Source organism: Paramormyrops kingsleyae, chromosome 5 (assembly GCF_048594095.1).
Source record: "Paramormyrops kingsleyae isolate MSU_618 chromosome 5, PKINGS_0.4, whole genome shotgun sequence".
Taxonomy (NCBI): domain Eukaryota; kingdom Metazoa; phylum Chordata; class Actinopteri; order Osteoglossiformes; family Mormyridae; genus Paramormyrops; species Paramormyrops kingsleyae.
Window position 1 is genome coordinate 38,362,766 of NC_132801.1, and position 12,952 is coordinate 38,375,717.

General features: G+C 38.4%; 1 protein-coding gene across 1 annotated transcript in view; it reads left to right on the plus strand.

Annotated features, from left to right (window-relative positions):
* Positions 1–12,952, plus strand: part of ccdc47 (coiled-coil domain containing 47) — a 38,571-nt gene that overhangs the window by 19,711 nt on the left and 5,908 nt on the right. Inside the window, exons 5-7 of the mRNA XM_072712726.1 lie at positions 5,543–5,664; positions 9,176–9,241; positions 9,328–9,429. Of these exons, the coding sequence (XP_072568827.1) occupies positions 5,543–5,664; positions 9,176–9,241; positions 9,328–9,429 (290 nt within the window). The remainder of the gene's footprint in view (positions 1–5,542; positions 5,665–9,175; positions 9,242–9,327; positions 9,430–12,952) is intronic.

Genomic DNA, 12,952 nt, shown 5'->3' on the forward strand with positions numbered 1-12,952 from the left:
CAAATTTACAAATAAAGTCACTGGAAACAAATTGTGAAAATCATTAAAGAAAGGCTTGTGTACCATAGTCTTTTTATTTGAGGGACATATGTGTGTAGTTCCTTAAAAACAAACCCAACCTGTCTCATTCAAAGCACAATAAATGACTTCAGACTAGTGATGGACAAAATGACACTTCATGATCCATTTGCTGTATTTTTTGACCTCACTAGATGGTGTGTCCTGTTCAAAAACAGCACAAAGCTTATACTAATGTAGTGAAAATAGCACCACCTGTATGATAAGAAGATTGATACAGGTAAAATTCTGTCGTGGGGAAAAGGTATAAATTAACTAGATCGATCTTGATTTTGTGAATCAATATCAAATCGTCAAAACCAGGAATATTTTTTCCCACCCCTATTTAATATGTAATGCAATTTTTAACAAAGCCTGAGAGTCTGTTTTATTTTGTATATTTACATTTTTTTTGTAGGGCTGTCAAAATACAAACACGTTAATGGTTGTGATTGTTTTAAATTAATTAATGCATTTAACACGGCTGTGTTTTGTTTACTTTCGCTGTGGGGGCTGACCTTATGAAACATGCGTAAAACTCATCCTAGCCAGAGATAATAGAGCTTGGCAACCGACGTCATTGCAAAGTATGTTATGGGGCAATCTACATAATCGTGCAGTGCATTATGGGGCAACTGAAGTTGTCATGCAGTGCGTTAAGGGGTTGAACTGCCTTAATGTTTAGCAACGAACCAAAATAAATTGGCAGACTTGTCGCAGTGCTATTTATGGAAGAGGATTAAGGCCACCATGAAAATATTATTTGAATTCTGACTTTTTAGAAAAAAAGTCTGAGAAAAAAGTCAGAATTCTGAGAAAAAAGTCAGAATTCAAATAATATGTTCATGGTGGCCCTTAATCCTCTTCCGTAGCTATTCATTATGCTGTGCGCTGTCTCTAAGCCTATTTAAAATGGAATTATACAAACTTCTACCAGAAGCAAAAAACACTATTAAAAAATCAAAATTATCCTTTTGAAATTCCAAAAAAGAATGAATTTGTGACCCCAAACCCTTACCTCCCCTCATGTTCAGTGTAAATTTTCGTCGTCATTATCGTCAACAACCTTTATTTTCAGACTTAACTAAATAAAAATGATTTTGCGACGCCTAAGACTATGACGAAATGTATTGACACTTTCGTCAACGAATAAAAACAAGTTGAAAATGTTTGCCAGAGACGAGATACAATCAGAAATAATGTAATAAGAACATAAGAAATTTACAAACGAGAGGAGGCCATTCGGCCCATCAAGCTCGTTTGGGGAGAACTTAACTAATAGCTCAGAGTTGTTAAAATCTTATCTAGCTCTGATTTAAAGGAACCCATGGTTTTAGCTTCCACTACACTAGCAGGAAGACTATTCCATACTCTAACTACACGCTGTGTAAAGAAGTGCTTCCTCAAATTTGTTTTAAAATGTTCTCCCGCTAATTTCCACTTATGGCCACGAATTCTAGTATTTAGACTAATATTTAAATAGTCATTTGGCTGAACAGCATCCAGACCCGTTAGAATCTTATAGACCTGAATCATATCCCCCCTTAGTCTCCTTTGCTCAAGGCTAAACAGATTCAGTTCCGCTAAACTCTCCACATAAGACATTCCTCTAAGACCAGGAATCATTCTCGTAGCTCTTCGTTGCACCTTTTCTAAGGCAGCAATGTCCTTCTTGAGGTATGGTGACCAAACCTGCACACAGTATTCTAGGTGGGATCTTACCAAGGAATTATGTAAGTGTAACATCACCTCCCTTGACTTGAACTCCACACACCTAGAGATATAACCCAACATTCCCCACACTGGCGAGAGTGGGACATGGAAGCATCAACATACATACCTAGATCTTTCTCATAATCAGATACCTTTATTTCAGTGGAACCCATAAAATATCTGTACTTTATATTCCCTGCATGGATTACCTTACATTTATCTGTGTTAAATTTCATCTGCCAAGTATCAGCCCATTCGCTAATTAAATCCAGATCCCGTTGAAGCCTCTCTGCTGCTAGATCAGTATCTGCTACACCGCCCACCTTGGTGTCGTCTGCAAATTTAACCAGTTTACTGTATGTATTTGTGTCAATATCATTAATGTAAATTAGGAACAATAGTGGTCCTAAAATTGAACCCTGCGGTACCCCACTATGAACGGAGGCCCACTGTGACATTGTGCGTCTAATAACTACTAGTTAGCCAGTTTTTGATCCAAGCTGCCACAGTTCCTAAAATTCCTTTAGCAAGAGCTGTTTGTGGGGGACAACATCAAAGGCCTTCTGGAAATCTAAGTAAATCACATCATAGGCCTTTTTGTGATCAATTTCACTTGTAGCTTCCTCAAAGAACTCAAGTAGATTCGTTAAGCAGGATCTACCTCTCCTAAATCCTTGTTGGCTATCCTTTATAATGTTATTTGCATCTAGGTAATCTACCATTTTCACTTGAATTATAGCTTCCATTATTTTTCCAGTAATGCTAGTTAAACTGATTGGCCTATAGTTTGCTGGATTACTTCTGTCCCTTTTTTTGAATATGGGTGTTATATTAGCATGCTTCCAATCTGATTAGAGTAAGGCAGGGGTATTAAACTAAAATTTAAACAGATCCAGTTTTCCAGAGAAAATTTCTTGAAGTAAAGGTCCAGAAGATCGTGATGTCTAACTATTTTGTGTAATATATATTTAAGTAGCCTATTAGTTGTATCAACATTGCATGTAATCAATACCTGACTGTCAAATCAAATTAATTCAGCACAATTCAAAAACTTTTTGGCAATATTTATTGTCACGTGACATAGTTGAACTATATGTACAACTGCCGATATGTATGCTTTCTCATTTACTAGTTTTAAAAGGACTTTTTAAAAGTAGGGCTGCATCTCAAGATAAGAGAAAATAAAATGTGAAAATTGTGCATGTTTAAATAAAGTGCTTAACTTAAGCCATAAAACCCTAATACAATCATTTTTATGTCATATATTTCAATGTTCATGGATTTAAGTATTGGTTTCGATAATCCCACACGTACCGGTAATTAAAATTAAAGTCTCGTTTTGATACAGGCCTAAATACATACAAATTTATCATTTTAATTGCTGTTAGAGTAGGATATGAACAGTCTTATTATTTCAAAAAGATGACATGTTTTTCTCATATTAGCTTTATATTTGTCGGCGTAACAACGCAAACGGAATGACGAGCCGTTTCAGGTGAAAACAGTGCATTTTACTTTTCATTTCAAATAAAACATGGGGTTGCCAATTTCAGCCAGCTGGCTGGAGTGAGATTTTCAATTCGTGATGTCTGCACACACATGTAACAGTTCTTACCTTGTAAATGGTCTGCTTCTGTATTTAACCATGTAAATAGACTTTTGACATATCTAATTTTAGGTTTATAAAGGAGCAATATAGATTTTCCGTAAGATTTCCAGCGTGTGTCTGAAAGCGTGAGTATCATGCCAGATTCTTGAGATTTGGCAGCCATGAAAATGTATATTTTTTAGTTGAATTATATAATAAATAACATTACTTCATACAGTTGTTAAAAAAGAGGGCACACGGCAACTTAAGCAAACTTAAATGAACTTGAAATCACCTGAAAGAGAGGAGAGTTGATTTTTGGCTCTATACACTAATATACCCTAATAGAATTGTAGCCTTGGGGTAATTATTTTGATGTTCAAAATGCTAAAATAGAATGGTTGCATTTCTTGCTACTGATAGCTGTTGAGAAGTATGTTTGAGATGTTGAGAATTTCAGGTGAAACATTTAACAGTGAACAATAGCAAATAAAGATATTACAAATATTTATTTTCATTTTAATACTCAGAGAGAGCAGGTCTGGTGGCATTATAGCCTATGTACTTTTTCTTTTGAAGTGATTTTATTTTTGCACTAATGGCACTACTGATTTTACAGTACTCAGTTTCTGGGTAAATAAACACATGTTTGTGTTTCAAATAAGAGTGAAATCTGTATTTGTGTACTTCATAGCCAGACCGTAATACCATTCCTTAACATTGGTTTCATTTAATCTTGGTGAACATAATGACTTTCAGAAATCAAAGGGAAACTTTAAACATTATACTTTGCACTTTTAATTTTAGTCGACTAAATCAACTGTAGTTTGTCGACTAATCTTATGATATTTAGAATAATTGGGTCCAGTGGTTAAATCAGTTATTCCTAGTTAATCCTAAGTCTAAATTTAGTTTTATCCTAGTTCAGTTTTGCTAATTTTTGACTGTGCACAGATCCTATTAAATAATTATTTTGTATCTATTTATTATCACCTAAGTCATTTAAATTCTGTATCCAGTATCTTTAGCACCTGTTTATCTTTCCATTAAATCAATAACCCCCCACATATCAAACTCAAAATTCAACACATATAAGGGGGAAAAAACAAAATCACATCGTATAGCATTCAGGCTATGCCGCTCTTAGTCACAATGTGAGGATCCAAATTTCTTGAGCACAGATGTTTAATACAGCACACTAGACACGGACGTAAACACTGTAGAACACTTTTGCCTGCCAATGGTAATAAAAAATGGAACCAAATTACAATTAAAACAAAGTTTTACAACTGTCAGCACACAGGCATAACAATGTCCAAAGGTTAATATACAGTTCAATTCAGTCCATCATATCCTAACTGCACACGTTGTAAGAAATTCAAAGTTCCCTCTACTCATCCTTCACTGTTGCTCCATGGGTCTAGCTCGCCATCCTGCTATATGAACTTCGTTTGGTGGGTCCCTGTTGGGCGAAGCACATGCAGGAATATCTGTTGCAAATCTTCGGAAGAGTCAATGTAGTACTGAAAAAAAAAACAAATTTATCGTGGTTTAAAACGTTTCTTCCATCTTCCTTTAGTTAATTAAAAAAAATCTTCTTGCGCTTTTGAGATGGAGGTTATTTGAGCGAAATAACCATGTGATATTGTGGTTGATCGAAGTCCGACAACGTATTTTTCTTATCGCGATATTATGTTTTTCGTTACATCCGTATCGTTACCACAATTATTTCTGGGACAATATATTGTCCAACAGAAATCATTATTGTGTCAGGCCTATATAGGAGATTGACCAATAAGCACATAGCAAAAACTTAAGTGAAATCCAGATGCTTTTCATTGAAATTGAGCTAGGACAGCATTTATAAACTACAAAGTGCTAGTCTTAGCTTTACACCAGCATGATTATTTAAAACGTTTTTCCCAGTACTGTGCGCTTGGTCAGCTGCATTTGTCTTGCTGTTGTTCATCATAGATAAGGATTTGACGGATGGGTGGAATCAACAGGCTTGTACCTGCTGTGCCATCCTCTTGGTACCTGATAACTTCATCGCTTTTCCAGAGTATGTAGACCATAACTGTGACATGTACTGCAGGTGTGTTCGCTTGTATGTAAGTGACCCTTTGGAAGTCTTGCCCAAAACCAGACCTCCATTACCTGTGCTTTGCTTGTGTGTCCCAACAGGGGATGAGGGCACTAGCAAGGATGCTGTGAGTACGGGGAAGCTGAACCAGGAGAATGACCACATCTACAATCTGTGGTGCTCTGGCCGTGTCTGCTGTGAAGGCATGCTTGTTCAGATGAAGGTACTGCCACCTCCATATTTATCCCCCAGCTCCTACGACCTAAGGGACTCTGTCACATTAACCATCGCCTCATATCCCGGCTTCTTAGGTGTGTGATCATTACATCTTTCATTATTTAGCAGACGCTTTATCCAAAATGTACAAGTGAGCATCAAAAAACAGGTTCAGTCAGGGTCCCTGTAGCAGTTGGGATTAAGGGCTTGATTACTCTGCCAGCCACAGGACGACATCTTACATTTGTGTTTAGTTTGCCCTGGGGGTGTAAATCATTGGCTCCAAGGTAAGTCGATTTGATTACACTTATTTAGTTAATGATTTGATGCATTTCTACCCTGAGTTGGTTAATCAATTATTTTGATGCCGAAAAAAACTGCAAATATTAACAATGGGCAATTAATTACTTATTAATGGGATCATGAAAAGGATAATCTCAGCATATTGATTTTTATTGTTATACAGGGAGAACTAGCCAGTGTTACTTGTCAAAAAGGCCAACTAATGAACTGTACAGAAAAAAAGGCATGAAGGAAGTGCTGTCTGATTGGCTGCTTTCAACTAGGCTAACTAGTGGTGCACCAATGTGGAAATTTTGACCGAAAACCAGCATATTTTTGTGTAATATTACCGATAATACTGAAAACCCGAACTGAAACTCATATCAATGGATTTTCTAATTGCCAGTTAGTCTGTGGGCAATAAAAAACAATCCAAAGAGTCGAATATCATATGGAACAACTGAATCCAATTCAGATGGGAACAGCCCTTTTATTTACACACACTGCAATTTGTAAGATAATGTGGATAAGTAATGGTGCTAGCCTTCATTACATAGGCTAGGCTACTCTAATAGGCTAAAGAGCATAGTTTATTGTCTTATGACTAACCACACATTATTGTGTAAGTTCTAATTAAGATATTTTTATATGGGCCCTCATCTGCAGTATTCCATTTTTCTTCTGCCATATTGCTGAGTAATTGAGAAAGGCATATTTTAATCAGTGCTTTTTAAAGCCAAGTAGTCAAGTTTAATCACGTAATTGTGCTGACTCTGAGACCGTTTGTATGCTATAAATGAGCCAGAGAAATCATCTTGATTTTTAACAAATACACTGGTCAACTAAGATTTTGCCTCAGACCAACTAAGGGGTGATTTTTATGTACAGTGGTACCTCAGTTCTCAAACTCATTAGAACTGGAATTTCTTAAAAGTCGAACCAACCAGTTAGAAAAAAAATTACCTAGAGCTTGATCTGAATCTCAGAAGTCAAACCGTGAACGCCGACCTAAGATAACTTGTACGCGCGGGGAAATGAGTCACGCGGTACGTCTCTCAGCGGAAACAAAGGGTAGCGCTTCAGTCTCAGCCTCGCATTCGCTATGAGAGCACCGTGCATGTTTACACTAGCTGAATACATATATATATATAGACAGTAAAAATACATTTAGACAATCAGTAACAGTAATTATTATTATATAATAAAATACATTTAAAAATAGATTTATTATTAATTATTTTAATATTGATGATAAACCATTAATACATTTAATTATCAGAATCAGAATAAGCTTTATTGCCAGGTATGTTAACACATACGAGGAATTTGTTATAGAGACAGAACTCTACAGTGCAACAGAATGACAGTGACAAGACAAGACACAGGTAATAAAAAGAGTTATATACAGATATACAAGATAGCGTGCAAAATAGCAACAAGACATTCCAGTATGACCAGGTATGATGTGTTTGTATAGGTATGTTGATATGTGCAAATATGAAAAATAAATAAGCGTGTGTGTTAAATAAGTTATTTTAGTGTTGTGTGTACCACGTGTATTGTTAAGTGTTCATGACATTAAGTGTTCATGACATGGACTGCCTGGGGGAAGAAACTGTTCCTGTGCCTGGTGCTAAGTGCTCTGTAGCATCGACCAGATGGCAGCAGATTAAAGAGGGAGTGTGCTGGTTGTGAGGGGTCCAGGGCGATTTTCTTAGCCCTTTTGCTCACTCTGGATAAGTACAGATCTTGGAGAGTGGGAAGGGATGTTCCAATGATTCTCTCAGCAGTCCTGACTACACTCTGCAATCTTCTAAGGTCAGATTTGGTAGCTGAGCCGAACCAGACAGTTATAGAAGTGCAGAGGACGGATTCAATGATTGCGGTGTAGAACCGTATCAGCAACTCCTGTGGCAGGTTGAATTTCCTCAGATGACGAAGGAAGAATAACCTCTGTTGGGCCTTTTATATATTTATATATATATATTTTTTTAAACCATTTAACTGATAGTAATAATCGTCAAAATTTATTCTTTCGGTTAACGGTTAAATGGTCGATATGAGCATCCCTAGTTTAAATGCTAAAAAAAACACATTTAGGTATAATTTTTTGGGACCGGGAACCAATTAATTGGTTTTCCATTATTTCTTATGTGGAAAGTTTGATCAGAACTCGAACTTTTTAGGATTCGAACCAGAGTTCTGAAAGGATTAAGTTTGAGTTCTGAGGTACCACTGTAAATGACATCTTATTAAGAAATATATGAATATATTAAAGTTTAACTTTGTAAAAATTATTTTATTTCAGTTTGTGAACAATATATGCTTTAAGTTTGTTATGCCAGAGTTTGCCGGCTATAACACATTTGGACCTGTTGAGACAGGATCCTGTGCTCTCTGAAACCAAACTCCCTGCCAATTTATGAATGCTTCTTGAAGTGTAAACATCCATTTGCTTTGTTCTGTTTCTTACATCTGCATTTCATTGACTTTAGTGAATCTTTATAATTATTTTAAACAATTACAGGCATTCTGCCTAGAAACTCTGTGAATTATCCTGATTTTTTGCAACATTTGTGGTGGAGTTAACATTTAAAACTTAAACATGGTTTCACTCCACTGATTAGAAAATCTATTTCTATCTAAGTTTTATTGATGAGGACATTTCTGATGTCGAAAAATAACAAGGCAACTGAAGTCACAGTATGCTTGCTGAATTCTGCTGGACCCATAAGACAAATGTTTGTGAGGCCAATTGCAGCAGAAAATCATTTTTACCTTTTTAGATGTCAACATGCACATATACTGTCAGTGTATATATAGCCGAAATCCTTTCATGATAGGGAAATTCTGAATAGATGTTTGAATTGAGCAGAAAAATTACTGCAATTTTGTATTCGTGTTAAAAAAAAATGTTGATTAGTGATATTGGCCTATACCAGCATGTTAACCGATATATTGTGCATTTCTAATTCTAACATTTTACTTAGCTAGCTATTTGGCTATCTTGACCATTGCTACCATTGAGTTTCTCAAAAGTGTCATAGAGCAAAGATCATTCTGTTGGACGCTTCCATTATGAATATTAATAGGCCATCCCCAGGCTTCAGAAATTTGTATGCTGTTGCTGCTACTTTGAGAGTCTACCTGCAACACATGAGTTTGAGAGCGCACACCTTGTAAGTAAGAAGCATTCTCTCATTACTTTCTGTGTGTTTGCTCTGTTTTAAATGCAGTTTTTAAAGAGGCAGGACCTGCTGAATGTGCTGGCCAGGATGATGAGGCCTATGTGTGATCAAGTGGTACGTTTGCTCCACTAACTTCCATGCTCCGTGAGCTCTCGCACTGCTCCTGCCTCCCCTGATCCCCCTCTAACCTCCCCCCCCAGCAAGTCAAAGTGGTGCTGAATGATGAGGACATGGACACCTTCGTCTTTGCCGTGGGCACAAAAAAGGCGCTGGCACGGATGCAGAAGGAGATGCAGGACTTGGTGAGGCTCTCCAGGCGATGCCTTCTCTAATACCTTCAGCAGCTCAAAGGAGCTCAACACATGCAGCTGTTTTGTATTTGCTGCAAGCAATGAAATATTCAATGCTACAGTAAGTCCTTTTGTGTATTCAGACAAAATGGGGCATCTTTAGTAAAATGGTCAAAGCCTTGAATATTTGAAACGATTATGTACTCTGTTAATTAAGGAGTGAATCGGTGCATATTAAGCATCACAGTACAGGGCTCCAGACTAACTTTTCCAGTAGCAACAGTGGTCCTACCAACTATCTCAGTTGGTTGCACCAGCAGATGATTAGGTTGCACCCCCTTTTTTTTTTTTTTTTTTGCTGTGGCATCATATTAATCAATGATGTTGCATGGTGAAGAATAGTTGTCCTTATTTGCATAACTTACTTTTTGTATTAATGAAAGATTGACAATGACTCTACAGTAACCCCTTTGTGAGGGCTAGGGGTAGAGAGCACCAAAACCATCCCCACGTGCACCAGCACACAAACAGTAGTGTAAAATTAAACATGTTCATATTTGCCTTTAAATGTCTTAATTATTAAATTATTCAAACCAAAATTTCCAAATCATTCTGAAAATGAAAACTTGGAAGTTATCTGAAATGATTGAAATCATTTATACAACATGTACAATTGTGTAAGATGATGCGGCTAAGTGACAGGCCTAACCTTTGTTTTAGCAGCAATTATTTTGACACAGAGGAATCGTCTTTCGGCTGCTCCTTCCTTCCTCTTTCACACCAAACACCTGCATGTCCTCTCTCACCACATCCATAAACCTCCTCTTAGGTCTTCCTCTTTCACACCAAACACCTGCATGTCCTCTCTCACCACATCCATAAACCTCCTCTTAGGTCTTCCTCTTTCACACCAAACACCTGCATGTCCTCTCTCACCACATCCATAAACCTCCTCTTAGGTCTTCCTCATTCACACCAGCCACCTGCATGTCCTCTCTCACCACATCCATAACCCTCCTCTTAGGTCTTCCTCTTTCACACCAAACACCTGCATGTCCTCTCTCACCACATCCATAAACCTCCTCTTAGGTCTTCCTCATTCACACCAGCCACCTGCATGTCCTCTCTCACCACATCCATAACCCTCCTCTTAGGTCTTCCTCTTTCACACCAAACACCTGCATGTCCTCTCTCACCACATCCATAACCCTCCTCTTAGGTCTTCCTCTTTCACACCAGCCACCTGCATGTCCTCTCTCACCACATCCATAAACCTCCTCTTAGGTCTTCCTCTTTCACACCAAACATCTGCATTTCCTCTCTCACCACATCCATAACCCTCCTCTTAGGTCTTCCTCATTCACACCAGCCACCTGCATGTCCTCTCACCACATCCATAAACCTCCTCTTAGGTCTTCCTCTTTCATACCAGCCACCTGCATGTCCTCTGTCACCACATCCATAACCCTCCTCTTAGGTCTTCCTCTTTCACACCAGCCACCTGCATGTCCTCTCTCACCACATCCATAAACCTCCTCTTAGGTCTTCCTCTTTCACACCAAACACCTGCATGTCCTCTCTCACCACATCCATAAACCTCCTCTTAGGTCTTCCTCTTTCACACCAGCCACCTGCATGTCCTCTCTCACCACATCCATAAACTTCCTCTTAGGTCTTCCTCTTTCACACCAAACACCTGCATGTCCTCTCTCACCACATCCATAACCCTCCTCTTAGGTCTTCCTCTTTCACACCAAACACCTGCATGTCCTCTCTCACCACATCCATAACCCTCCTCTTAGGTCTTCCTCTTTCACACCAGCCACCTGCATGTCCTCTCTCACCACATCCATAAACCTCCTCTTAGGTCTTCCTCTTTCACACCAAACACCTGCACGTCCTCTCTCACCACATCCATAAACCACCTCTTAGGTCTTCCTCTTTCACACCAAACACCTGCATGTCCTCTCTCACCACATCCATAAACCTCCTCTTAGGTCTTCCTCTTTCACACCAGCCACCTGCATGTCCTCTCTCACCACATCCATAAACCTCCTCTTAGGTCTTCCTCTTTCACACCAGCCACCTGCATGTCCTCTCTCACCACATCCATAACCCTCCTCTTAGGTCTTCCTCTTTCACACCAGCCACCTGCATGTCCTCTCTCACCACATCCATAATTTAAACCTCCTCTTAGGTCTTCCTCTTTTCCTCTTCCCTGGCAACTCTTTTCTCAGCATCCTTCTCCCAGTATACCCAGCATCTCTCTGCTGTACATGTCCAAACCAACCTCTCTGGCTTTGTCTCCAAACAGTCAAACCTGAGCTGTCCCTCTAATATACTGATTCCCAATCCTGTCCATCTTCGTCACTCTGAATGCTTCCACACAACTGGCTTTGGCTCTTTATTTTCATCTTCATCCGCTATGCGCTGTGTCCCTTCCACCATACTGCAAGTAATCGAGGGAAGGAAGAATTTTTAATCGATGCTTCTAAATAATAGAGTAATTGAGTTTAATCAAGTAATTGTGACAGGTCTAATTATATATTAGTAATAGTATAGTATAAATTTTTGGGATCCAAATCATTTTCAGTATTGTCTTTGGCTTACTCGCCATCTGTGAGTTTCTGCACTTTCGGCAACCTCCAAAAATATTTGTTTGTCTACAGCCAATTCATGAATTACCAAAACCATGAATGTTAAATATGTGAATTTGAGGGGGTTTGCAAAACATTTAAATCTGAACTATAACTTTAATCACTCTCATCATCACTTGTCTGTCTGGGGATCTCTCTTCAGCTCTCCCTCTCCACCAGCTTCCCCTTTCTTCTCATTTTGTTTTTTTAAATAATCAGCTGTTTTAAGATGATGTGAGGGGGATATAGGGCTTTCGAAGGAACAAACAGGCACACTTAGGTTCGCTTCTAAAAACGTTTTATTACAAGTAATACAAAATAACCTTGCATTAAAATCAATACCCAAATACAGGTTCAAAAGTAATGCAGAATAATTCCATATCATAAGTGATATCCAATGGTATTTTAAATCATAAACAATAATCAAACTGCCAGTACAACTGATTATATGTATATATAAAAAGTGACAATAAAACATGCACACATAGAAAGTACGTATTATTATTATTATTATTATTATTATTGTGATTCTCATAAAATAATTCAGTACACAGACACAACTATTCACACTCGGACGTGCCATCATCACCCACCTTCACTCTTAGACTGGGGAGCCCCTTTCAGTCCTGGTAGGAGATCAACATGTGAGTCCCGAGAAAGTGCCGAGCGATGCGCGCTCTATCCCACGGCTGAGCTCCGGTCAGTACCGAGATCTCCCCCTTCCTTTTATACTAATTTTTGGGCATTACGTGTGGGCAGGGGATGAGCTGGCCAGGCTCACCCCTCCCCCCAGGCAAGGCATTCTCAAATTTCCAATCTTGTCCGGGTAATGCGGCTTGCGGTTAAAATTAAAAATACGAAGACAAGTTCCCATAATCAACACATTCCCTTTTTCTCTA